Below are 27,354 nucleotides of genomic sequence, written 5' to 3'. Positions count from 1 at the left end.
ACAAATATGAGAAGTGCTTTGAAGGACTCCTGGCTGCTATGGAGGATGGAACTTACCTAGTCTCAAGTGAGTTGCTGTGGCTGAATGTTTGTGTCTCCCAAAATTTCTATGTTGAAATCTTAACCTGCAAGGTAATGATAGTAGGAGGCAAGGCCTTTGGGAGGTGAATAGGTCATGAGGGCTCTGCCATGAATGGGATTAGTGCCCTTATAAGAGGCTCCAGAGAGATCCCTTGCTCCTTCAACCATGTGAGGTTACGGGGAGAAGATAACCATCGGTGAGGAAGCAGGCCCTCACCATTCACTGAATCTATGGACCCCGTGATCTTGCACTTCCTAGCAACTAGAACTGTCAGAAGTAAGCGTTTTTTGTTTCTAAGCCAAACATTTTATGGAATTTCTGTTATAGCAGCCTGAACAAAGTAAGACAGGAGTCAAAAATGGCTTCCATCGGGACTTAACATTGACGGTGAATGAGTCCTCAAGAACAAGGAGGAATTAGCTTAATGGAGCAGGTGGGTGAGAAAAAAAATGTGGGAAGTGGAAATTAATAACATTCTACACAAGGGCAGCAGTATAAGAGAAGAGGTTCAAAGACAAAAGATTTTGCTGAGTTTAAACATTGAAACTGTGGCTGGAGTTTAGACATTAGGAGTACGAAACATGGTCCAAGATGTGTCCCAATCATTCAGAATGCTATAGACCATGTTGGAAGAAGCGTGAAAGCAAGAGTCATCTGAGGAGCTCTGGATCAAAAAAGAAGAAATATGGGACACATAGAAAAGACAGTTTAGGGTACACTTTTTATTGTATTTGTCCATCAATAAACCACTGATATGGAGGTCTATCTATAACCCAGGCTGGCCACCACTTTCCCATCTATGCCAATGGTGCAGAACTTCAAATACATAGCTAAAAAACCTAAACATCACTGTACAAATCTAGCCTTTGATTTTATGTACCTTTTGTCTAAGAATAATAGGTTTCCTTTTCGTACCAATTATTAGTATGGTCTTCAATACTGCCTGTAGCAATAACAAAATGCAATGCTATAAAAACCAAAGCACATATCACTCAAAGAAAGCAACTGGCTTGCCCAAGCAATAGAATTGTCTTTCCCTCCTTTGCTATCACTAACCTAGAGCAAGTAAATTATAATTATGTAACATTTATAATTCATAATTAAATAATTTATGTGGATTATTTCCCAACTGTAGTATTCCAATACTATAATTATAAATTTTGGATTATAAAAATTACCCTGTAGAAGGAAAGCCTACATTTTAAACTTTAACTTTCACAAGGAGTAATGGAAAGACATTGAAATCTTCGGAGAATAAAGATGACAGTCTAACCCATATTTTAAAGGCTCAGTAAAGACTGCAAGAGGAAGAACAGATAGAAAGCTAGGCAGGGAGATAAGTTAGGAAGTAAAAACAGTAGACCAACCAAGAGATGACAGACTTGGATTAGAGTGTTTGGAGACAGAAGGTAGTTTAGGATATAAAATTGTCTTGACATAGTTATTAATTGCATGTGGGAAGAGAAGATGTGTGGGAGGGCAGTAAAAATAGAAAGTGGAAGTATGGAACCACGGCACCTCCAGAATATTCTTATAAGAAATAGGGTAGGGCTTCCCTGGTGGCGCAGTGGTTGAGAGTCCGCCTGCCGATGCAGGGGACACAGGTTCGTGCCCCGGTCCGGGAAGATCCCACATGCCGCGGAGCAGCTGGGCCCGTGAGCCATGGTCACTGAGCCTGTGCGTCCGGAAGAAATAGAGTAGATCCTTAACTGAAATATTCCCCTCAAATTAGCATATACTTCGCAGCAAGGCATTAAAGACAAAACCCAGAGCTCATACTGCTCTGACTGACTGAAGATCCCTCTCTCCTTGTGAGCTATACATTGACCACTGATCTTGGAGTGCCTCTGAGATATCAAGGAGCCAATGGAAAACTGTGCATGGTAACTTGTATCCTTGCTCTTGTGTGTACATCTCTGCACTGTTCATACACTATGAAAGTCAACCAAGAGATGAAAAGGCAATCCTAAAAGTGGTCATTCTTACCAGTCTCTGAACCCAGATAAATCTTGGTGGCCAGACCTAGCCTAACATGTCAAGGATGAATCCAAGCTTTCTGATTTAAACAAGATGGATATTGGTGCCTTTTTTTGAGAAGAGGAACATTAAGAGAGGAATAGATTTGGGGTAAATCTTCAAATTCAGTTTAGGGTATTTTCAGTTTGAGGCACCAAGTAGAAGTTGGATATACAAACTTAGAACTCAGAAAAAAGGTCTTTACTGAGGATATAAATGTGGCAATAGTTGACTTTTGAGAAGTAAAGCACTGAGAGTACATTGTGAGTGTTTAGTACCCAGGACTGAACATTGAGAATCCCCAAAGATGGAATAAATAAGGATAAGCTAATTAAGGAGCCTAAGTAGAAACCAGAAAGATGGGAGTAAACAATATTTCAAAAGGAGGGACTGACCAGCAGTGTTGGGTGCTACCAAGAGGTCGTGTAAAGGAGGATTGGAAAATACCCACTAGAGTTAGTAAATTGGAGGTTATTAGTAACCACAGCGAGAGGAGTAATTTTTAGTACTGAGGGTAGAAGCCAGATTAGAAAGATATGAGGTGTGAGGAAGAAAAGAAGAAAAGGTGAAAATAAATAGAAGATCTTAAGTTTGAACATGAATAAGAAGAAAGTTAAGGACCTGACAAAGGATTAGGGATTGTGGTAAGGTTGTTTGACTGTTTTAGAAAGATTTAAGCCTGCTGAATTGAAAACAACAAGAATCCAAGAGAAAGAGGAATTAAAGGTAAAGTATCCTTCCTATGAAGGTGGAAGGGGATGCAATTTAAAACACAGGAGATTCGTCTCGGCTAGAAGAAAAAACAACTTCATTGTAACAGAAGGAAAGAAGGAGAGAACAGATGTCAATTTGCTTATTCAGACGCAAAAGCTCCCAAATATGGCAGTTCCCCTTTATAGCAGGTAATTCTCATTCAAGTTTTCCAGTACATACATGAAAATTCTGGGGGGGGGGGAATATATATATATACACACATATATATATACTCCCTGATATCTCATAGTGTGTGTGTGTGTGTGTGTGTGTATATATATACATATACACACACACACACACACACACTCTCTTAACTACACTGAGTATCTACTGAGTTATGACAAGTTTCCCAGGGATATCATTCAGAGCACCATCTGCACAGATGAACCTGGAAGACCCGTTACCTGTGTATTCCTATGGCAGGCTAGAAGAGCAAAAAGGGACTGATTTAAGTGTCAGAAGAACTCGACTCTATTCCTAACTCTGTCACTCTCAGTTTGGGTAAGTCACTTACCTTCTCTGTTTTATAATGTCCTCATCTGTACAGAGTAGCAACAGGTGATAGATGATTGATGGATAGATAGAGAGATAGATAGACAGACAGATAGGTAGATTCAGAGAAGAAGGAAGAAGAAATGGCTTTTCGGGAAGCATGTGCAAAGACACAGATATGAAAGGGCTTGTCATGTTTAATGAATTTCATCGTGACTGTGGCAGTGAGTTCCTACAACATCCTGAACACTGCGTACTGGGGTTGTATGTAAAGTGTCAAGTATCTCATTACCACGGGGCTCCTTCTGTTACTATTTATTTTTATATTATGGCATACTAATAACATATTCCATATTTGTGTAGGAATCATATATATATATACATATACAAACATATTCCTATTTGTTCCATGAAATACACTTTTAAGGTAGGTATTATTCAATTCCACCCCTAATATTTGTGGGACCCAGGGCAACAGAATAAATGGTAACCCACATACCACATGTTTAATATTTAAATTTGTAAATCAAGGTAACTAACCGTATAATAAAACGTTTGGTTTTGCTATTTGAAAATTATACCTTCCTAATGACCCAGAAGTAGCCCAGGGTTGAACTTAAATTCTTTGGACTCCACAGAATCTTCTGTCAAACAGGGCAGCACTGGGAGAACATGCCGCTCGTCTCAAAGCTCAGATCTTCTAGGGTTCCAGATCCTCAGAATGTGGTACAGAATGAGGAAGCATGGGCTCTAGGTGGACATAAACCTTAGCCCTTTGGACTCCTTGCTCCTGGAGGAAGGCCAGAATGGAGTCCAGAACAAAGGCCCTCTCTCTGAGAATTAGAAGATTCATTAGTATTCGTACTATATTACTTTATCATGCAGGTAACTGGGGCTCAGAAAAGTGAGGTAACTAACTATTACCTAGCCCATCACTAGTACATGGTAAGCTTTCAGTATTGTCTGAATAAATGGAGAATAAATGAAATACACCTAGTTAGTGGCATTGTCTGAAGACGAACACAGTTTCCCTCTCTCCAGAGCTAATTCTTTGGTTCCAAGCTGACCTAAGTACATATTGCTATGTGGGTTTCTCATGATTCTGGATACTCTTTTTGATAGTTTATGTACTCACACACTGTGTTAGTGTCTAAGTACACACATGCTTATGCGTGCTCGTGTGCATGCACGCGCACACACACACACACAAACACACAATATGCTAGCTGCAGCCTTCCTCGGGACTATATCTTAAATATGGTTTGTGGCAATTACTGTTTAAAGCCAATTTCATTATTTAATTTTTTCCCTACACAAATTTCATCTGTTGTAAGTCCTGACTGATTTATGACTCAGGGATGCAACACTTACACATCTCACCCTCCAAAACAACATTTGAATCTTATCAAAAATTATTTTCTCATTTTCTTAAATTTACTGTAGAAATAATGTCCTATCATCCACTGAAATGCAGAAAAAAATGAATTTGAAAGTTAAAGGAAGGCTCTGATATTGTCATTATTCAAGTGATTTATGTAATTTTTCTTTTTTCTTCTTTTCCTTCTACATCCACAGCAATGCATGAACAGAAACAAAGAAGTATGTAAAGAACACAAATTGAAAATGACCAATTGGGTGGCTGCAAAAATAAAACTATTTCTGATCTACCCAACAAAGAGGCTACTGGGAGAGACAATCTCGTGTAATAGAAAGAACACTGGAATTAATGTCAAAAGCTGAGGGGCAAAAAGAAACTAAAAGCTATTGAACACTTACCACATTCCAGGCAAAGGGTGAGTACCTTTCTATACTTTATTGTCTTCCATAAGATTGACACTAACCTGCCTGGTACTCCCTTATCCCTAAACACTGCAGACGGTTGTAGTAGCTACTTACATGGCATCATGGAATTCTGTAACAATAACATAAATAACAATGATATGAATACGAAAAAGGGGCAAATGTTAGCAGGGATCTGCACTGTGTTTGAGAAAAAATGTAGGGAAACGTCCAGAGTGTTCCTGTTTCAGACGTAGGTGCCTGCACTGCAAATTCAAGGATCGAAATCAGATCCCATTATTATCAGTGAATCGGAACGTGTCCTGGTGTGCCTGCCTGTGGGAAAGCCCTACAGAGAAGCTGGTGAATATTTTATGATGAAATCTCAGAGGAAGAACTCGAATGACACCTCATAGTTGGCCCTTTTGTGATTTCACAGAAGAGAAGTGACAAGTGTAAGACCAGTTAGGAGTCACTCAGAAGCTTCGAATTTTAAGGCACTGTAAGTATATCTAACCATTTTGTTAAATGATTAGACATCCAAGCATGTTTCTTTTTCAGGTTTGGAGAAGGAAAATTACTTATTAATAAAACTAATTCAGAAAGCCTAGTTCTGCTTGAATAATCTTTGATACATTTTTAAAAATAGATTTTATTTTACGTCTTACCTCATTCTTTCATTAATTTACGATCCTTATTTTCAATAAGTAACAAAAGAGAAATGGAATAACTTTAAAGTTTGATTGTAGCTACTCTTAATTGAAGTAATTAAAAATACAGAAAATATAAGTGTTTATGAAAAGAAGCAAAGACAAAACAATCTAAATCAGTGTCATGGAATCTCAACTACAGAAAAGGAATTGTTATACTGGAGGGCTTCAGGAGTTATACTGCATTTTACTTAAAATATGTGAAGTTATAGAAACTGACATATATTAGATATTTTGTTTGTTTGTTTTTTGTCTAGTGAAATATAATGATATGCCAGATATTGTGCTAGATTTTGTGGGCTACAATTAGAAATCACATACTAAAAAGAATTCAATCTATAATATTATGGGAGATATATGACTTACAAATACATAATTTCAATACAGTGATAAATGGAACGACTTGGAGATAAAGGGAGTATAGAAGGAAAAACAAAATTTTTTAATTAATACCATTTGTTTCTTAAAGCCATCAAAACTTTATGTTTTTCATATATTTTACCTTTTTGAAAGCAACTTGCTATATGTTGCCAATTGTGAAATACCATAAATAAGTAGTCATTTGGAAAATATATTTTTAAAATTCAATTTTTAAAAAAAAATAAACATATGAAAAAGAAGAAAAAAATAAGTAAAAACTTTTACTCATATCTTAGGAAATATAAAGCAGTGTCAATTTTTTTTCATTTATTTCCTGATACTGATGTCTGTGGTACCCAATTATTGAAAAAGGAAGTCAAAAAATAAGAAGGAAACAAAGCTAATCAAGAAAAAAGTAAAAGAAGGTAATGTTATAATGAAACAGGATTGAATGGCTAACAAATGTGAAAAGACTTCATTTAACAATATCTAGTCCACAGTTTTCCCCTGAAATCTGGGACCATCTGCACTGACCATTTCCTCAAGGGGAAGGTTGGGAACCACTTACGTATATTTTAATGTTATCCCTTCAGCCTGAGCACTTCCTCTCTTTTAATTCTAGATTTTAAAAAGGCAACTGAGCATTCCTAGTTCTTAGATTGATTACATAAAGTGAAAAGAAAAAGAAAACAAAACTAGATCAATTCTATACTCTATTTTGATTCTAACTAAAATCGATGTTAAATCTTCACTTGACACAAGAGGTTAATAAATAGGCATTCTCTTAAAAGTGTACTAAGAAGCTCCACCTTTCAAAATGCATTATTTCTATGACAGGTTAAAAACCAGGGGTGTCAAGTACAAGCTACAATTAACTACATGATGGCAGAAAATTCAACCCAAGGAACAAATGATGAAATAAATATTGTATGTCTGATTAAAATCATCATCCATAATATCTGGGCAATAAAAAGAACTACCTATACTTAAACATCATATTCTAAGGTTCTCATTTCAATTGTAAATATTTAATCTAAACCAAGATGGATACTAGGGTAACCCAGGAATATAAAGAAAGAGTTCTCATAGGCTGACTCATAATCATTGACTTGGTTGCCTTAGTTTATGAAAAACAAATGTCCATGAGTTTTCCTTCCACAGAACACATTCAAATTGACTGTTCAGATTGCAAGCTGAGTGGAAAATATCAAAATGGAGGGATGGGGGAGAGCCTTTTGTGCTGTGTACCTTTGAGTATCAATAACTGCTGGGAAATGCAGCCACAGGGTTTCCCATCTCTATTCCTTTGTTCACGTGCTTATCATCCACATTTATTCCTATTGAAATCTTTCTAATCTTCCTTGGCCTGGCTCAAATGCCACACTCAAAGTACGGGGGCTGTGGATAAATGCGCTAAGAGGAAGATAAAGAGATTGACAACAAGATCTCAGGAAATCATAGCAATGTTCAGGCCATTTAAAGGTGCTTTTGTAAGCAACTGGGAAATTTTACAAAGGTTTTTATGGGGAAGTAATGTGATATTAAGGATGTTTTTTAAAAATTCTGTTCAGACTGATTAAGGATTCAGGAAAAGGAAGAGGAAAGGAAAAGGAAAAGGAAAAGATTAACAACATTCAGGTTAATAAATAGGTATTCTCTCAGAAGTGTATTAAGTATAAGATCCACCTTTCAAAATGCATTAGAACAGCAGGTTACAAAAAACAAACAAACAAACAAACAAAAAACCCTAAATCTTGGCAGTGACAAGAGAGATGGAGAAAAGATAATATGGAACAAAGATTATCAGTTTACCTGATGTTAGTAACTGTACCTGATTCATCTTACTTTCCTCAGTTCCCAGAAAGTCCTCAGTTAGTGCCTGACAAATAAATGAAGTTAAAAAAAAAAAACTTTGCAGAGATCAAATCAATGAGGTTGGTGATTGGATATGACAATAAAGAGAGATGAGTCAAAGATAAGAGGGGTTCCCAACTTGGCAGACAAGAAGGTTGGCGTCAGGAAACTGCCAATATTTGCTAAGTGCATACTACCTATCATAAAGAATGTCATTCACTGAGATGGGAAGCTCAAGATACAAAGCAGACTGAGATCTGGGGGATGATAATAATTAAATTCAAGATGAAGAAGGTTGCATTTGAGTTAGCAGTGGAACCACATGGAAGTAAACAGCATGTTACTGGAAATCTGGATGAGGAACTCAGATGTCAACCTGAGTCAGAAATATACAGGAGACAGGTGAAGTCAATAAAGGTGACTTCACCCAAGGAGGAGAAAACAAACTAACAACAACAACAACAAAAAATCAGGAACACCTCTATTAAGGATATCGTTCAGCAAACACTAATATTCACCAAGATAACGCTGGTCTCATGGACTCTCTGTCAACAGGTTCAAAGTCTAGCAGAAGAACAAAAACTATAAAAACAATTTGAAGAAAGTGTTATGAGTATTATGACTAGTGTATCTACAGAGGAAATGGGTGCATAAAGGAGAAGATGGAGAATTTTACCTGGGAAATAGGTCTGAACGATGAATGGGGCTTGCATGAGCACAAGGAGACCCAAAAGAGCCAACTGTCTTGGGACTCATAAAATGTGCATCTCTTCATTACATTGGTGCACAGACTGTAACATTGAAATTGTGAACAAGATATGCTCAGAACTCTTAAAATTAGACACCATAAGGCCTTTGAGCATATAGCTTACATGCTGGGAGAACTACCCATGAAAGTGCCTGAATCAATTCAGATGAGGTCTAGACCAACTGGAGACTTAATTTAGAATGCAGGCAAAAACCACTTCTGAAAATCCTAAGAGTTTGGTTAACACAAAAAAATAATAAAATCCCTACTGTGAAATTATAAAGTTCTTTTCTCAAAGCACATTATAAACAGCAGCTGCAAGAACAGTTAACCAAATATCACTGTGCCGAGGGATAAAATGACCTCCTAAAGCCCTCACAGAAATTCTAATCTAGACTGAGGGTATTTTACTCTGGGTTTATCAGACCAAACCTGGATTATAATGTTGATTCCAAGCAATACCCTCTACAACGATACTGATAATTAGGAGCTTATCCAGAGGCAGGTAATCAGGTTTATCAACACACCTACTATATGTCATGCAATTTCAGGTGCTATAAATCCTAAACGTGACCTTGTATTAGACTTCAAATTCAAGGAAAAGGCCAAACTTATTTTTCGTAAAATAACATGATCAATGGTTCAAAAGATAAAACTGAATTTCCCCTATGTATATTGTCACCATACTGCATAGATAAAGAATTGGGAAAAACTAAAGAAGAAAAAAGTCAAATACCAATAATACCTATGAGAACAGATGAGATGGGTTGACATACATAAATGAAAATCACAGAAATGCAAAAATCTCAGTTTAGGCAATATTTTAATTACACCCTTCTTTTCTAAATCTTATATTTTTACCACTAATGAGCACAATTAAATTTCACCAACTCTCCATAATATAAATGTGATGATTGCTAAGAGTATGTCAAGTCTGATATTCAGTAAATGTTGGTTTCTTCCTTAATTGATGAAGTCTTAGTAGAAATATATCAAAAAGGGATGTCTTAAAGTCTGAGAAATCTAAAAACTTGATAATTAAGGCATGACTTTTCTCTCTACTATCATTCCTATTCCAACGGCACATATCCACTGCTTAATTTAAAACTGTCATGGAATATGATGTTTCACATTAGCTTATTCAGAAATCAGTCTTCAACTTGCACTCAGTATCACATAGTCCCTTTTGCTGTCCATTTTTTATTTTTATCTTCTCTTTGAGGCTGCACCAGTAAATAAATAAATGTCATCTACATTAGAACAAAATCTAGTTCCACCATCTTATTAAATCCCTTCAGTGCTGAAGTCCAAATCTATGTAATGATCTATCTTGAATGCCCAGTGAAATGCAAAAACTAAAATAATACAAAGAAAATTTAGAAATACAGTCAATTTGTGTTCAATTAAATTAGTGGATCTAAGTACAAATAAAGAATATGGAGGAGGGCAATTAAACAAAAATATAGGTATTAATTTTGTGCTATTCCCTTAATATACATGTCAAGTCTTCTGGAATTTCATGTCCAACATATCATTAAGCTATTTTCTTACATCTGACATACAGATATCTTGGAATCCAACAACCTACTCCCTGTAAGAATTAACACCAAAAATACACATCAAGAATGATAAAGCTGAAAGGGATCTCAGAAACCACCTGATACAACCCCTTTATTCTGAAAACGAGGAAGCTAAGCTGAAGAGAAGAAAAAAAAGCTTCCCCAAGGTCAAAAAGTCCAATGCTATTTTTATGATACCGTTACCTTAGACTGAATGAAAGGCCTCTTTTATTCATATCTTCTTAAGAAAAAGGCTGGGTTTCAAACCCAGCAAAAGAATAAATACAGAGGACTGCAGCATACACAGAAGACTTACTTAATGTGCTATCAATAGCTTTAAGAGTAAAAGAAAAGAAAAGCCAATGAGGTAAGAAAGAGTTGACAGAAAGAAGCTTTTTCATTAGACCCAATCAATACTGTATTCCCCCATCACTTAGAGCTTCACCAAGGAAAGTGAAAGCAGAGTGAATATGTTCCCTCAAGATTATTTAACAGTAAAATGGCTTGTTGGTCTCAACTGTAAATGTAAGGACCAGGCATGCATGAATTTGAAATCAATGGCAAAGGTTATTTCTCATTAACCCAATGTTAAGAAACCAAAGCCAGTCAAAATAGAAACGGGCCCTATTCCAAACTGGCTACGCCACCCACTTCCCCTCCATTTCTGGAGCAAAGAGATAAATTAATATAAAGATGCTCTCTTTTGTAGCATTTCCATAGAAACTCCCCCTTTATAAGTAGTTACGCTGCTGAGAAAGAAGAAAGTATATACTGAGTGAAACAAGGGTGGCAACTGAGAGGTGGGTTGGGAGGAAGGGAAGACGTAAGTGCTAAGTATTTATCTAATAGCTATACACCAAATGAAAATGGATTAATGATATTTTTGTAGTTTAATATTGAACAAAAGGAAATTAATATTAGCTTAAGATACTAATTCCTTTTCTTGCTCAGCATTTTCACATTTGTGCAGAAATTCCCTTGAAACCTGACTAGTACTGATGCCATGAGCACACTAGTCACCAATAGAATTCATTTCATTTGGATGAGTTATTTCTGACCACCTACTATGGAGATAGCATTGAAAATGATAGTGTCCTTTTCCTACAGTAGCTCATACTCCAAAGGCAGAGACAGGTACTTACGCAGTAATTATAAGACAAGACAGACTGAACTGCAGACGACAATACAGGTATAAAGCCAAGTGAAGGGGCAGGCAGTGATTCATTCTACCTGGAAGGATCTGAGATCTGGCATAAGAGGTGGGAGCTGGGCTGGACTGCCGCAGGGTGGGAAAATGTGAGGCTATGTCTGAATAAGGGAAAGACAGGTATAGAAATTATCAGCATGCCTTGTGGGGAAACCAGCTATAAATTATGGAACTGAAATGGTCAGATGCTGTAAATGTTCTATGTATGCAACAAGGCTGGGGTTGGCTAGAGCACTGTGGGAGGAGGGGTAGAGAAAGAACCTTGATTATGCAGCATATTCATGTTGATAATATATATAATCAAACAGCATGCTCTCAGCCAGGTCTTGAGCCCACATGTATTTTTGAAAGACAAATTGTAGTGAATTTTTTAAAATTAAGAAATTATTATTTTTCTTGAAATTTAGACATTACAGGAGAAACTGTCCAGAAGAACACAGCAAAACTACAACTTGGAACGCAGTAATACAAATCTGGCCAGAGTTAACAAAATTATAGATTGCCCTACAGGAAAAGAACAGGTACTTCCTCATTATTGCCACATCCCGTTCCCAAGCACATGACAAAACAGCTATTCAATAGATGTCTGACAATATAACTTGACTACAGATATTTAAAAGCAACTACCCACATTTAAATTGCTCAAAACAAAGAAGCAGATGGATAATCTTGCTACCATCAGTGGGCAATGGCCCACAGGAGACAGCTATGGTGTAGCAGTAAGGCACAGGCTTATGTTTATAGGCTTAGTCTCTGTGTTTGCTCTGCCTTTCATAGTTATATGACCTAATTTACCCCTTCAGAGGCTCACTTCCCTCCCCCATAAGGTGGGTGATTGTAATGAGCGCTGATGTTTTCTAATGCAAACCCAATAACACTTTAAATCACATACCCCACTAGGTGGATCTCCCAAGGCTGATGTCACAGTTACTCATTCTCAAGTGCAGACGTGTAATAGCATGAGACAAAAGCTTCAGACTGAATGTGGTTGCATAACATGATAAAGAGAACAGGCAGGACTATGCTTTAGGTGAAAGTAACGGGAGTCAAGGATCCTCCACCTTCAGGTTTCCAACCAAAATGGTGATCCCATTAGCAGAATCATGAGTGGAATTCGAACTCTAGAAGCTATATAGTAACCCAGAAATCCAGCAAAACCTCAAAGAAGGGAATTATGTGGAAACACTAGGAAAAGTATGATTTCAAAGTGCATTTCCTTCCTCGTGCTGCTTTTCTCATGACCTGTAGGTGGAGAGGGAGGAGAGGCAGACCTCTCAGGATACCAGAACTTCAAGATGCTACCAACTATTGATACTTTCCTGAACAAAAGCTACAGAGGAGAAGGGCCCTGGGGCCTATCAGAAGACAGGTTCAGCAAGGAGGCAAACAGGAACCCTCTCCACCATTCTGAAGGGAAAGTAAATTTCCAGTCTCTCAGAGCGCTATCCCACAAGAAGAAGACTGCAGAGGAAACTTGGGTTTCTATCAACATGACTTCCTTTCTAGAATTCTGATCTTCAGAATCATCACCTCATTTGCCACTTATGTTTAACTTCATGGCTACACGCTGGTTACAAAAATCCTCTGCAGTCCTCCCTGAAGCAATAAAGCATGACAATAACACTGCTTTAACTCTATCATGAGAAACTTGGGCTTCCTTGGAATTTGAGATCCTGCTTTTTTTTCATCATTTTTTTATTAATTACAGACACTGACCAATCTTTTCTTTTCTAGCTTCTTTAGGTGAATTTAGGTGGCTATCCTGTCTTAAAGTCTTCTCCCCAGCATAATATTACATTTGGTATGGATAATATAATAATATGTGGACAGCTCAGCTAGAGCTATTTATCTAAAAACAGAATCTGACACTTATTCCACTCAGGCAATTTGACTACAGATTCCTACTTTTGGTACTTATTTAAATTTTGCCCCCATTTTTAATTATTTGAGGAGTATTATCTGATTCTAGGGCACTGTGAAGGTGACCTGGGTCATCTTTTGAATTCGCAAAATTAAAACATTAAAGTCACCAGTAACAATAAAAAACTACATCTTCTGGAAATTTTTATTTTTTCTTTTTATAATAATTTATACAAGCTTACAGATTTTCTCTCCTGAATCTCATTCACACTTCGCTTTAATCCCCCTTTTTACCTTAGGTTTAAAAAATGTCTAAAACGCTGCAGTACACTGGATTTAATTCCTAACTTTTAAGGCCTAAATTGGAGTCAAAAGGAATAAAGACTGATATTTTAGGCAAAGAGATGTTTAATAGCACATTTCAGGTAATTAAACCATGGGATGTAGTTAGGAATGTTCTAAACAGCACACTAGGAAAACAGTTTTAATATTTCCTGTGTAAGTAGGAAACAGGGGGCAGATGAGCATTTCATGTCACGGGTCATGGTCATGAGTGTTCCTCCTGGGAGGAGGGGAGCTATTTAATGACTTTTCAAGCTAAAAAGGCTCTTAGATATCCTTTAAAATAGTACCACTGTTTTGCAAAGAAAGACGCTGAGGCCCATTTCCAGTGCTGGCAGAGTGAAAAGAAAAGTCAACTAGGAAAAACAAACTTGAATCCAAACCCAGAATTTACTTCTCACTAGTCTCGTGAACTTGAGAAGCCCCAGGCTTGCTATACCTCAGCATCCTTATGTGAGAACTGGAGATACTAACTTCAGAATCCCTTTTCCTTGGAGGCTTGCTGTAAAGGTAAGTTTCAAGGAGTCGGTGTGTCATTTACTCATTTATTTAACAGTGATCAAAGAACTGCAGTGACACAGGCAAGATGCTAGTGCTGAGAATCTAGCAATGAACATGTCACGGTCCCATCCTTAGGAGCTCACATGCTGGTCAGGAAGATGAGGCACATAAACATATCATATAATGTGGCTCAGGTTTTGGACACCATTAAACACTGGAAAGACTCAACAATAAGCAAAAGGAAGCGACCATCATTATAATTAAAATTAGTGTGGACAGTTTCTAGGCCTCATAAATGTATTCTAAAGGCATTAATGAATAAAATAATTATTCTTTGTTCAAGGTCACAAGGTATGAAGTGATGGGACTTGAACAGGTTGGTTGTTCTCAACCTTGGCTGCATATCAGAATCTCCTTGGAGGTTCAAAACAAACAAACAAGCAAAACCGATAACTGATGTCTGGGCCCCAGAATAGATACAAGAAATCAGATTTTCTGGTTGTGTGGCATTAGCACATTAGAAAAGCTCCCAGGTGATTTCATTTTCAGCTAGGCTGAGAACCACTGGCCTGTATAATATCTAAGCTCTAACGTTTCGTGATTTGACTACTGATTTATTTGTCCCATGTCATTCTTTTCTAGGAAACTAGGTTTGGTCTTAGACCTTAGGGTTTCTCTAATGACCTCTGAAAAGTCATTAAGAAAAGGCTGTACACACTTAAATTCCAGTGAAGAGGCATTAACAGAAGTATGATTAGAAGCAGGGAGTCTGGGGGTGTATAAGTACCACAAACTAATCAAATGACGAACAACAGGTGGACAAATAAGGAGGACATTACAAAGTTTGTCTTGTCAAAGGCACTTAATTATGCAAAAACCACTGAACTTGGCCCAAACTCATGTATGAAATCCACCTAGGTGCCACACATATAAAAGCCATATTCAGAATATATTCACAACTAAACTAGGTCAAGTATCTTTAGAATTTTGTTAGACATGAAAATATTTTGTTTCAATTTTAAAGGACTAGAAAAACTATTAAGGTCTTCTACTTTCCTCAATATTTTTCTCTGCCTAAAATACATTTGCTTATTGGATTACCCTTGCAAGGTAGTAGCCATAAATCAATGGAGGAGGAGAAGTTCCCTAAAGAGTTCACAGTAAGGTAGATAGCCTTACACAGAGGGGTATTTAGGATCTTCATCATATTGTAAAACTATTAACCAATAAATAATAATACCACTATTATTTATATTATAAATAAATTTATATAAATAAATATATTTATATAAATTTATATAAATAAGTTTATATTATAATACCAATAAATAATACCATTACCCAATTTTTCACCTTAGCATTCCGCAGTGTTTTGTAGTTTGGGAATGATAAGTATTATCTGACGCACACCAACCCTGCTTCTCCCCTAGTTATCCTCCATCTCAGCAAAGGCACCACTCACTATTGAATTATTTAGGCAGGATTCATCCAGGCACCTTATGCTCTCTTGGCCCATACCTGCCCATTATCAGGCTCAGGTCATTCTACCTCCACCTACTCTTTTCACATCCATGACCACTGCCATAATGTTTTGTGTTAACATCACCTATACCTAGACTAGTGGTTCTCAAACTTTTGGCTCTCAGGACACTTTTACAGTCCTAAAAATTACTGAATACCCCAAAGAGCTTTTGTTTATGTGGCCTATATCTTTCAATATTTACCATGTTTAGAAATTACAACAAATTTTTTCAAATATTTATTAAAAATAACAATAAGCCCATCAAATGTTAATATAAATAGGTGGTTTAATGAAACCTAACTATATTTTCCAAAACAAACAAAATGAGTGAACAAACAGTTTATGTGTTTTCCAATGTCTTTAATGTCTGCCTTAATACAAATCAGCTGGGTTCTCAAATCTGTCTCTGCATTTAATCTCTTGTGAGATGTTGTGGCTTTAGTGTCTAAAGATAACCTGGCCTTACACAGATACATGGCTTAAAAGGGAGGAAAATTTTAATAGCCTTTTCAGATGATTGTGGATATATCTTCTAGTCTCTGGAAAATTCCATTGGACACTTGTGACAGAATGAGTGAAAAAAGATGAATAATTAGTATTATTAGGAAATATCATTATGAAAATAGTTTTAATCTTGTGGACCCACTGAAAGGTCTCCAAGAAGCTTCCAGGGCCTGCGTACCACACTTTGAGAACTGCTGGCCCAGACTGCTGCCCCGGCCTCCCTATGATTCCTTAGCTTCCTCTCTGGCTCCCCTACAATCCACTCTCCTCTCCAAAGCCAGAGTGTGCATTTAAATATGCAAGTCACATTATATCACCACCTACTTCTGACTCTCTTTGGACCCTAGATTAAAATATGCAATCTCTCTGAGGGTCTCCAAGGCCCTGCACAACTCAGCCCTGCCAAGCTTTCCAACATCACCTGGACCCCTTGCTCCCGTCACTCCAGTTACACTTCAACTTCTTCAAAAGCACCGAACTCCCTCTCACCTCAGTCTCATGCAAGCTATTCTCCTCTGCCTTGAACATTCTTCTATCCTTTTCTGCCTGCCTCACCCTTCAGAACTCAGCCTACATGATTCTTCCTCAGAGAGATGTTTCCTGAACAAACGCTAGAGATAGTATTTTCATTTTACAGATCAGCAAACTGAGGCTCAAAGTATTAAGAAACTTGCCTAATGTTCTCACAAATAATATGTCCAGAATTTGGATTCAGATTCCACACCAACGTCCATGAACTTAATCACTCTGCTACACAGTCGCTTAAACAGTAACTGTAAAAAAATTTTTAAATTAAAAAAAAATTTTTTTTTGTAAAGGCTAAATCCTACAGGGCTCTCCTGACCTTGTTATTAACCTCTTTACTTTTGAAAACATCTGAAGCAGTTGTTTATGTTTATAGTCAAGAAAGTCTTCCCCTCTGGACCCCAGTCTCCCAGTGGGTCCTTAGGTGTCCCAGGTGGCACCCCTGACATCTCCGAGGCTCCCGCATGCAGAGAGGGACATCCCAGCCAGGAGCCTGGGAACAGCACGTGACGACACAGCCACAGGACTGCTTCTGCAGCACCGGCCTGCAGACCTCCAGCAGCCTTCCCACTTCACTCCTCCTCACTAGAGATCCTCCCTGGGGGCTCCAGATCATACCCAGAGCAAAGTAACATGACCCGCCACATTTCCTTGAACTCTTCATCGGATTCCCCCCAACCGGAGTGTCCCAGCTTCAAATCACATTGAGTTCTTCAGATTCAGCCTCCTTAGCTCGAGGTGGTGGGAGATAAAGAAAGATGATCCGCAGGGTGCGGGCTGGGGTTTCTGAAACAGTTTAGCCACTTCCTGACTCCATAAACCTGAACAAGTCTGTCTGCTACTTTGAAGCTTAGTTCTCTTATTTCAAAGATGGGGCTAACTATGTCAGTGGATCGCTATGAAGAATAAAAGGGGCAGAAGTTGTGAAGGAACTCCGTAAATCCTGAAGTTATACAGTCAAGGAAGTTATCGTTAAAAGTTATTATCATATATGATTAATTTAGAGACATTTTGCATCTAAGGCCCCTCCTTCTCACAGATGCTTAGAAAGTGGCCTCAGAACCAGAGCCCTTAATTTTTTTTTAACTTTTTATCTTTTTAATTAATTTTTATTGGAGTATAGTTGCTGTACAACGTTGTGTTAGTTTCTGCTGTACAGCAAAGTGAATCAGCTGTACGTATTCATATTAATACGTTCCCTCTTTTTTGGATTTCCTTCCCATTTAGGTCACCACAGAGTACTGAGTAGAGTTCTCTGTGTTTTACAGTAGGTTCTCATTAGTTATCTATTTTATATATATTAGCGTATACATGTCAATCCCAATCTCCCAATTCACCACACCACCACCCTGCCCCGGTATCCATATGTCATTCTCTAGGTCTGTGTCTCTATGTCTGTCAGAGCCCTTTAGATGTGCTGCATTTCTCTTTGGACAACAAGTAAAGCTCTGTAGCTTGATGGGTAGGCCATCAGATAGAATCCAAAATGTAGTATATTAACTTGGTCTCCTATGTATAATGAGACCGTTTATGAGAGTTCTCATAAAATCTATAATAATTCTAGAAAGAAGTCATAGCGAATATACATTATGACAAAGTACTCAAGAAAGAGACAAGAAAAGACTAATTACTATTAACAAATTTTTCAAACCAAATCAACACTGTAATATCTATGTAAAACTATGCTCTCAACAAGACTAAAAGCAATAGTTTTTGACTAGTAAGCCCAGTACTTTCTTTAAAATATAATTATATGAGACAAAGCTTTAGTTTCTAAAGATCTTCTAAAATATTCCTATTGCTTCCTCAAATACAGACTGTCTCATTTCCTGCAAACTGTTTTTCTAAGTCTGTTCAAGAATATCAACTTCATTAAAACTTTAAAGACTTAATCCTGAGTTACGGCTTGATGAGATCTCTGTGGGATGAAAGAAATCAAGAGATCACAGTACCTGCTATTTTAACACGACCTTACAATGGAAACATCATTTGTTGATGAGAATGCACTGCTGTAGAGAAAACAGGATTATAAAAACACATACAAAATATCAGTTTAAACCCTAGGGTGGGTTTCTAAAGAGAAAAGCCTGGGTTTTTTTTAACAAGACATTAAGCCAAATATCATTTAATTAGGCTGATTTTGTAGTTCAGATATGAGTCATACTTTTAAAGGAGAAAATACAATAAGACTACTTGCTATAAATGTAAAGTATCACCTGTCATGTGAATGTATTCTTGATCTATATATTGACCAGAATTATTTCAGTTTATAAAAATCTAATTTATATTCCATAAATTACATGATTAAGCATTTCTCCTTTTTTTGTCAGTTTTCTTCTTGAAGTTTCTATTTTCTGTGATGCTTCCTTCATCAACATCAAAGGACATATTTGATAGTAAAATTTGGAATGAGTATGCTCTTAGATACTATACATCTACCAAAACAAGTCAGAAAAATACTAAAATATTTTGAGTAACCTCAATTTTTATAACACAAACAAGGACTCAGAAACAGGGACTCAGAAAAACGACAAATGAAAATCAACAAAATTTAGTAAAATTATAATCACTTCTTTGATTTATTTTATCCAGTCGGTATAAATATACCACATCATTCTTTAAGAGGGAGGTAATATAAAACCAAAAACTTAAGTTATGAAAAACATCTAATGTTTTTTAGGTGAGGAATTTTCCTGATTACTTCTGATTTTTTAATGCTCTGGTTTGAGGGAAGGGATTAAATTATATAGAAAAATAATAAAATCACAAAATCACTTAAAATACATAGATTTAGGCTTAACTAACTACTCTGTACTTTCCAGAGAGGCTCTCATTTGAAAACTCAAAGAGTGATACGAATGACCTCCAAGGTTCCTGGCTGCTCCAACATTCAAAGATTCTATAAACACCTTTCCCTTCCTGATGATGAATGCTATCCATTACCTGCAGCAACTCCTGAGTCAAAACATAAATAATTCTGGAGTCAGTCATGTGTACAGATGTTTCTATTCAAAAGTAAAACAAATATTGGAAATAAATAAGCCATGTAATTCACGTGGATGTGCTAATAGCTTAGATATGGCAAATTAAGTGGTATCGACATTTAAGCAAGTATTCCAGCACGTCTGGCTCATACAGGTATTTCTCATATAAATAATTACTCAAGAAATAATGACCATAGGAATGCTCCTTTCTTTATTAGAAAGTCCACAAACAGAACTGTTCTAAAGGCTTTTTTATGGTTCAGTGCCCTCGGCCAACGTGCCAGTTCAAGGTCTCCAACATTTCATTTCCAAAGAGCTACAGCCCGCACAGTGCCTAAGGGGCTAACTATTCCTGCACTGTCTGTACGTCTTCACTGTTGGATTTACTTTTATAATGCAGGCTGCTATAGGATGGTCACTTTATTTTTTCTTAATTTATTTTATTCAAGTAGAGTTGATTTACAATGTTGTGTTAATTTCTGCTGTACAGCAAGGTGATTGTTATACACATATTATACATTTTTTTCATATTCTTTTCCATTATTCAGTATCACAGGATATTGAAAATAGTTCCCTGTGCTATACAGTAGGACCTTGTTGTTTATCCATCCTATGTATAATAGTTTGCATAGGATGGTCATTTTAGAATCCCAATTGCCTATGTTTCCTTCTACCCGTTACCTCCTCTATGAGACCGTATTCCTGTTCTAATTACAAAATAATAATGATAACAAACCTTAACGGTAAAAATAAATAATGCACAAAATTATTTCCATTCTTTGACAGAGGACATCCAGTTCATCATACCACTTTTTTCTGTGTTGTGTTGTGAAGTGCACAGGCAAGAAGAATCAACTGGATCAAGTTCTAGCCCCAATCTTTCCACAATCTAGCTGTGCAATCTTGTATAAACCACCAACTTGCTATGGCTCAAGGATCTCTTATCTTAGGAAGGATTCTGCTTACACAATCCCAGTGTAAGCCATCACTGTGCTCCAGAGAGGGCATTCACAAAGCATCTGAGGTGCCCTGTGGTCCTGGAACTGCACAACGGGAGGTCTTGCCCTGCCAATTCTCACATTTTCATAATGCAATATCATGATTTTGAAATCTGAGACCTTTACTGTGTAATTTCAGTATTCCCTCTGTGTTTATGAGGTTTCAACATGATATGTATCAGAACCTGGTGAGTTAAGACAAGGATTAAGAGACAATGTGTCAGCCCTGAAATCAGAAATACAACCGTGGCCTTTCCCATCCAATACCTGACTTAGCTTCACTGTTTCAGGCTCTCTCCCCTGGCAAGTCTGGTCCATGGAACTTGTGTCTCGTCAGAAATTCAGAGTGGAAATTCTTTATCAGGACAAGTTATTCCACTTTACCATTTGTGACTCAGTTTGTAGTTCACAGAATATAGCTTAGAAGGGCTAGTGAGTTCAAGGATAACTCAAATATTAAGTGAACATAACATCAAAGTGCTTGTAAAACAGATTTGCTCAGATAGTTTTTTTCCTTTTGGTGTTTAGCAACTTTCTCCCAATCCAGCTAAAGAATCCTCTCTGGAATTGAGATGTGGAAGGTGCTATATCTTTCTATATAGACTCATCCCATACTACATGAATCAGAGTCACTGACAGCAAATCAACAGGTTAATTGTTTGGCTTTGTTAGTAACAATAACAGGACACTATCATCTTCCCCGAAAGCTTTGCTGCACCCTACGCTCCCATTCTTCTCAGCTAAGCTTCATAACAAACTGAAGTCTACGGTGGACAGAAACACGTGTGCTGCCTTTGCACTGGGTATGTCTTAACAGGTCCTGTCACCTCTCTGCCAGATTATACTGTGACACTTAAGCTAAAGGAATTCACCAGCCATGATCTCTTTGCCGAAATGTACGCTAAGTAGATGAAAAAGAGGGAAAGATTAAATGAACTTTGAAAAGAACAATAAACTCAGCAATTCCCTCAAATTCTCTATTTTCTAATGAGAGGCTAAGGAAAAGGTCACAGGAAGCAATTTCCTTATGCAAAAGTAAGCCATGCAAATCACTCATCTCCAAATCAACTTCAACAAAGATCAGTCAAGTTTATCTTATCCATTCACAAAAACAATCTACCTATCATCTTGATGACCTTGTTTGTAACTGAGGAGGCTGAGTAGAATCTATTCACAAACGTTATTATCCCAACTAGAGTGCAAGAACATACTTCAGAGACTGAGATATAAGAGTCACATGGAATTCAGAGCCTTGAAGTCCCTTGCAGGCCACATAAGCCCTGAGAGAAAATGGCCCCCAAATGATCCTTGCACAACAATACAAGAGATTTGACTTCCCCCTAATATGAATTATTTACTGTGCAGAGATAACTCTAGTATTCTGCATACATCTTCCCTTTATAAAATGAACAGGCCATATTAATTGAATATAAAATAATCGGCTTTACTAGCTCCTGCCTTCAGATCATAATTATTTTTGTTTACTCCTGAAATTTACTATTTCATCAACATCACGGAATAAGAAAATGAGCCCACTAGGGAGTGAATAACGTCATGAAAACTCAATGGAAAAATGAGATGAGATGGCTTTTTCATTAAGGCTTAATCCCAAATTTCTAAACTAATTCTGAGCCCCACTTGTCCAGACTTTCCAAGTGTTTTCTTCACCCAATGACCCTAGCCCATATGCTTCATTCCTGGAACCCAGGAGAACATCACAGTCAGAGTTGCAAAGATGCTAACCTAAACTAGTCAACTGATCACAGAGCAAGCTTTCTCTCGAGACAGTATTTCCTTTCAGTTGTCCACAGTAAGGGTAGATCATCTGCAGACTGCAAACGACCCTGTGGGCCACACCCAGAGGATCAATAAAGTCTGATAGAAGCACAGACCTTGGAAATTCTGCTTTCATTCTCTCCAGGTAGCCTGGCTTAAAATGGGAATAATCCCTCTGAAATTCTGAGGTATCCAATGTCCCTTTGTAAACAGAGACACATCAAAGACCAACCATTTGAATTTAGGGCCAAAGAAGAGAATCAGCTTCAGAAAGGCCAGGCCTAGAAGATCTCGGATAAGTCTAAAGTCTTCTTTGCACTCCCTGAGACCAAACTGCAGATACTACGTTGTTCCCGTAATGTCCCAAGAGTAAGTGTGAGTGTGCAAAGGATGGAAGGAATAGGACAGAAAAGTTAATGAGCAGAGCCATTGGAAACAATGAGAGCAATGGGAGGAAGAGAATAGGAAAAGGAGGTCTGTGTAAAAGGAAGTGAAAGGGCATGGGTAAAAATGGGGAGGTGAGAAATTGATCAGAATGTGAGAGAGATTGGACTTGATGTGTTGCTAGAGAAAGATTTAGAAAAAGAGTAAATTTAAGTTGATCTGGTGTCTACTAAGTGTCTATTATGTGTTAAGAATTGTGCTAAGTGTTATGAGAGATATAGGGAGGAAGGTTTATTTATATTTAGGTCCTCAGTAGGCAGATTAAACACTGGCTAGCTGGATGGATGGATGGACGGATAAAGGGATGGATGAGAAAGAGAGAGTGAGGGAGAATGAAGTGGTCACTGCCCTCAAGGACTCTACAAGCTCTATGGGACCAGGAGCATCGATATATGTAACTCTCATCCTAGTCAAACCGTGGTTTCATCAAGGTATAAAGTGTTTTCCTGAATATGGGACAAGACGCTATTAACTAACAGAGAGCGACTGAAAGGTGTCTGAACATTTTTGGAGAACGGGGGCCAGAATGGAAGAGGGGGATCCTGGTTCTCTATCGTGGTTGCCCCCTGTGCTTTTCAGAAGGGGAGGGGGGTGTCAGCCTCTAGAGAGCCCACCGTCTGTACCTCTACTGACCTGGTCTCCGCCTCACTGGCCTCTTGCGGCCGCTGCAGAAGCGCACTTTGCTGAATACCCCGAGGACGTGCCTCTCGCACAGGGAGCGCCCGTCTTTGCTGGGGCTGGAACGGCGCTTGGAGGCCGACACCCGGTCGCTGTTGGACTCCCTCGCCTGTCGCTTCTGCCGGATCAAGGAGCTGGCTATCGCTGCAGCCATAGCTGCTCAGCGCGGGTCCCAGGCCCCGGGTTCCACTGCGCCCTCGGGATCACGCTCCGCCGGGGCGAGGGCAGGACCTCGGCGGCCTGGAGGGACAGGGCAGGCGCGTGGAGGCAGTGCTAATATTTGAGAAGGCCGCAGTACCGAAAACCCGGCGCCCACAACGTTAGTCAGAGTCTGGGCAGTGGCGACAAAATGTGTGAAAATCCAGATGTAAACTTCCCCAACCGCTGGCGGTGGGGGCGGGGCGGTCCCAGGCCTTCCTGTTAACTAGACTCTTGCACCCCAAACTTGCACCCCAAGGCGATCCGCGTCCAAGGGGCAGTGGGGAGTTTGGTCACACTGCGTTCGGAGTACCAAGTGGAAAGGGAAGAAGGATGTCCAAAACAACAAGCCGTGCCCCTGTTGGAGAGGCGCAAGCGTTGTAAGGTGTCCAAAGTATATCTACACATATATACATACAAAACCCGTTTACAAAGCAGTCTGGACCGAGGCGGGTAGCGTGCCCCCGGTAGAAAATACTAAAAAGTGAATAAAACGTTCCTTTAGAAAACAAGCCACCAACCGCAAGAGAGGAGAGGAAGGCAGCAATTTAACTCCCTGCGGCCCGCAGTTCTGGAGAGATTAGGAGGTCCGTCCCGGCTGGGTGAGGTCTACGGACTGCATCGCACCGGCTGCGGTTCTCCAGGGGCCCGCCGCCCGAGTTCTGGAATTCCGAGAGGCGCGAAGTGGGAGCGGTTAGCTGGAGTCGGGGTAGGGGCGCCAGGCGGGGGCAGCTGTTTCCAGCTGCGGCGAGCGCGACTCCCCGCCAGCAGCGCTGCAAGGAGAGCGGGAGGCGCGGGAGGCGAGGGAGGGGGGAGGGAAGGAGGGACGGGGAAAGAGGAAGGAAGGGAGGGAGGGAGATCCTCGAGGGCCAGGCACCCCTCCGGGAGAAACCCGCGAGAGGCGAGCGCCGCGGGTACGCGGGGTCCCGAGAGCAGGTGCTCTTTCTCTTTCCTCTTTCTTTCTGGCACAAGACGGGCACAGTTGGTGATTATTTAGGGAATCCTAAATCTGGAATGACTCAGTAGTTTAAATAAGCCCCCTCAAAAGGCAGCGATGCCGAAGGTCTCCTCTCCAGCTCGGCGCCCACACGCCTTTAACTGGAGCTCCCCGCCATGGTCCGCCCGGGGCCGCCGCACCGAGCAGCTCTCCGCACAGGCTCAGAGGGAGCGAGGGAAGGAGGGGGCGCCCTAGCGAGCTCGGGATCGGGTCATCGCCGCGCTGCCCGGGGCCCCCAGGCTCGCGCGGCCCGGCAGTCGGCGGCTCACAGGCATCAGATCAGATGGGGATTACCCGCCGGACGCGAGGCCGATCACTCAGTCCCGCGCGGCCCATCCCGGCCGAAGAAGGAAGGGACCCGCGCGCTGCGAACACCCGCGCGGCGGCTCGGGTGGGGCGGGGGCTGGCTGCGGGCGACGTCGGCTCCAGGCGGCTGCGGCTCCGCTTCGGAGCTACCCACCATGGTCTGGCGCCCGGGGCGCAAGAGGGGCCCCCTAGGCGGCCGGGTCTGGGGGTCGGGAGGTGGCTGCGTGTACCACTGGGGCCCTCGGGGCCCGACGCAGACTCTGGGTCCAGGGCCAGGAAGCAGGTGCGGGCTGCCGCCAACTCGGCCAACCTGCTGCGCGGGTGGCAGCTCGGAGCCGCGGGCTAGCGGGGTGCCCCCCGCCGCCTCCTCCCCAGGCCCCGGAGGGGGCGCTCAGGGCTGAGTCCCATTCGGGGGCTGAGGCTCCAAGCGCGCCGAGCCGCACCGGCTCCTGGACGCCACCGCCGCCGCCTAGCCGGCTCGCTGGGTTGGAGCGCTTAGCTCCACAGGAAACTCCAGGCGGGGACGACCGCCACCGAGACGGAGGGTGGGACGAAGAGCAGGCGGCCGCCGGTGTACCTTTGGCACTGCTCGCCCACTCGCTGAGAGCTTGGGAGCGCCCAGGTGGGGCCAGCCTGGGGGCCAGGCTCCCGGAGCGCAAGGAATAGCAGAGAGCTCGGGTCCTCCTCCCCTCCCTCGCGCCCTCTGTTCCCAGACTCTTCCCCCTCCCTCCCGTCACCCCTCTCCCCCTTCTCCGCCTTCTGTCTTTCCCCTTTTCTCCTCTCTACGCAATCCTACGTGATTAAGGTTTGTATGAGAAATTCTCAGAGGCAGAACGAAGGAACTGCAGCTCCGGTCGGCTCTGTCCCATCCCTCCCCCAAGAGAAAACACTACCGGCCCGTTAAAGGATCCCGGCTACACAGAGAGGGGCTAGGGGTGAGGCGCCCACAAAGCAATCTGCCGTCTCTCCAATAAGCTGAAGCACAAAGAATTCTCTTTTTAGAAAGGAAGGCAGCAGACACTGGAGAAAGTAACAATGGCCTGTTGGGTCCACCTTCAGCACATTTTGGAACAGGAAAAAGTGTCTCCATATTTGAGGAACCCAGATTTCTGGTTTCTATCAGGAAACGTGCAAAACAGGCTCAATCCTTAAAATAAGGAACCAGGTGAGCACCCTGCAAAGAGGGGAGGACGAAGGTGGAGTGAGAGGGTGACTGTGGGCAAGGGCAGTCAACAACCAGCTGTGGAGGGCAATCGGGTCTCCCGGAGTGCTTGTGATGACAGCTGGATGCAACAGAAAACTCAGCGGGGAAGATAATGTCACCCAAGTTAAAATGCAGCATGAAAAAATTTGGAAACATAAAGGACTAGTCATGCTAAGGCCTGGAAGTGGCTATTAGTCATACTTAGTATCTCTCTTCAATCAGTCTTCAAATATCCCTAGTCCCTCCCCTTAACAGACATTCCACTAAGCATCAAGGGTAGTGCCAAAAGATTTAATGGATGATTTCCAAGCAGAAACATGTATGTTGGAAATACCCTAAGAGTGGGCAAGGAACGTGAAGGCCCTGGCAGCTACTGAGAATGGATGTGGGCTGTGGAGAGGGCCCAGGAATTCTCTAGATGTGGGCACAAACCTGTGGGCCTAGTAGAAGGAGAAGAATTGAGGCCTGTGAGGCTGTTTAGAGCAAGCACTGTGTTAAACAGCCCCACCACGTCTGGGGGCCTGGACCTTTCATGCTGCAGCTGGACATAACACAGGCAGACAGGTTTACGAGGCAGACAGCTGGGAGGATTAAATAGGCCAGGCGCCCTGAGAGGGGGGAATCCCAGCTGTCAATGGGGAGCACCACATCCCCTGCAGCTGTTCAGTGTGCCTGAACAAGGGCAGTGAACTTGGGATTCTAACAGTACATAACAGGGGAGAAAGATATATACACACACACACACACACACACACACACACGCAGGCGACCACACACAGACCTCTTCTCCAAAACTGAATCCAGCCAAATACATTTTCAAAAGCGCATCTGGATGTGGTAAGGGACATTACTGAAAATCAATTGTTATCACTGTCAATGATATGGGAAATGTTATGGGAACATCTGGGAAATGTTCACATTTCACAGATAAAATTACGTGTTTTCCTTCCTTG

At 40.5% G+C, this 27,354-nt stretch overlaps 1 protein-coding gene across 1 annotated transcript in view; it reads right to left on the bottom strand.

The window, feature by feature from the left end:
- Positions 1 to 24,705, bottom strand: part of FGF12 (fibroblast growth factor 12) — a 244,845-nt gene extending 220,140 nt beyond the window's left edge. Inside the window, exon 1 of the mRNA XM_022569526.3 lies at positions 23,652 to 24,705. Coding sequence (XP_022425234.1) covers positions 23,652 to 23,850 — 199 coding nt within the window. The 5' untranslated portion in view covers positions 23,851 to 24,705. The remainder of the gene's footprint in view (positions 1 to 23,651) is intronic.
- Between the last annotated feature and the right edge of the window lie 2,649 nt (positions 24,706 to 27,354).

The sequence above is a fragment of the Delphinapterus leucas genome, chromosome 4 (genome assembly GCF_059928025.1).
Source record: "Delphinapterus leucas isolate spDelLeu-1000000601 "Yukka" chromosome 4, BTC_Dleu_Yukka2, whole genome shotgun sequence".
Lineage (NCBI taxonomy): Eukaryota > Metazoa > Chordata > Mammalia > Artiodactyla > Monodontidae > Delphinapterus > Delphinapterus leucas.
The sequence above is the reverse complement of the archived record's forward strand: the minus strand, read 5'-3'. Positions and strand labels throughout refer to the sequence as shown.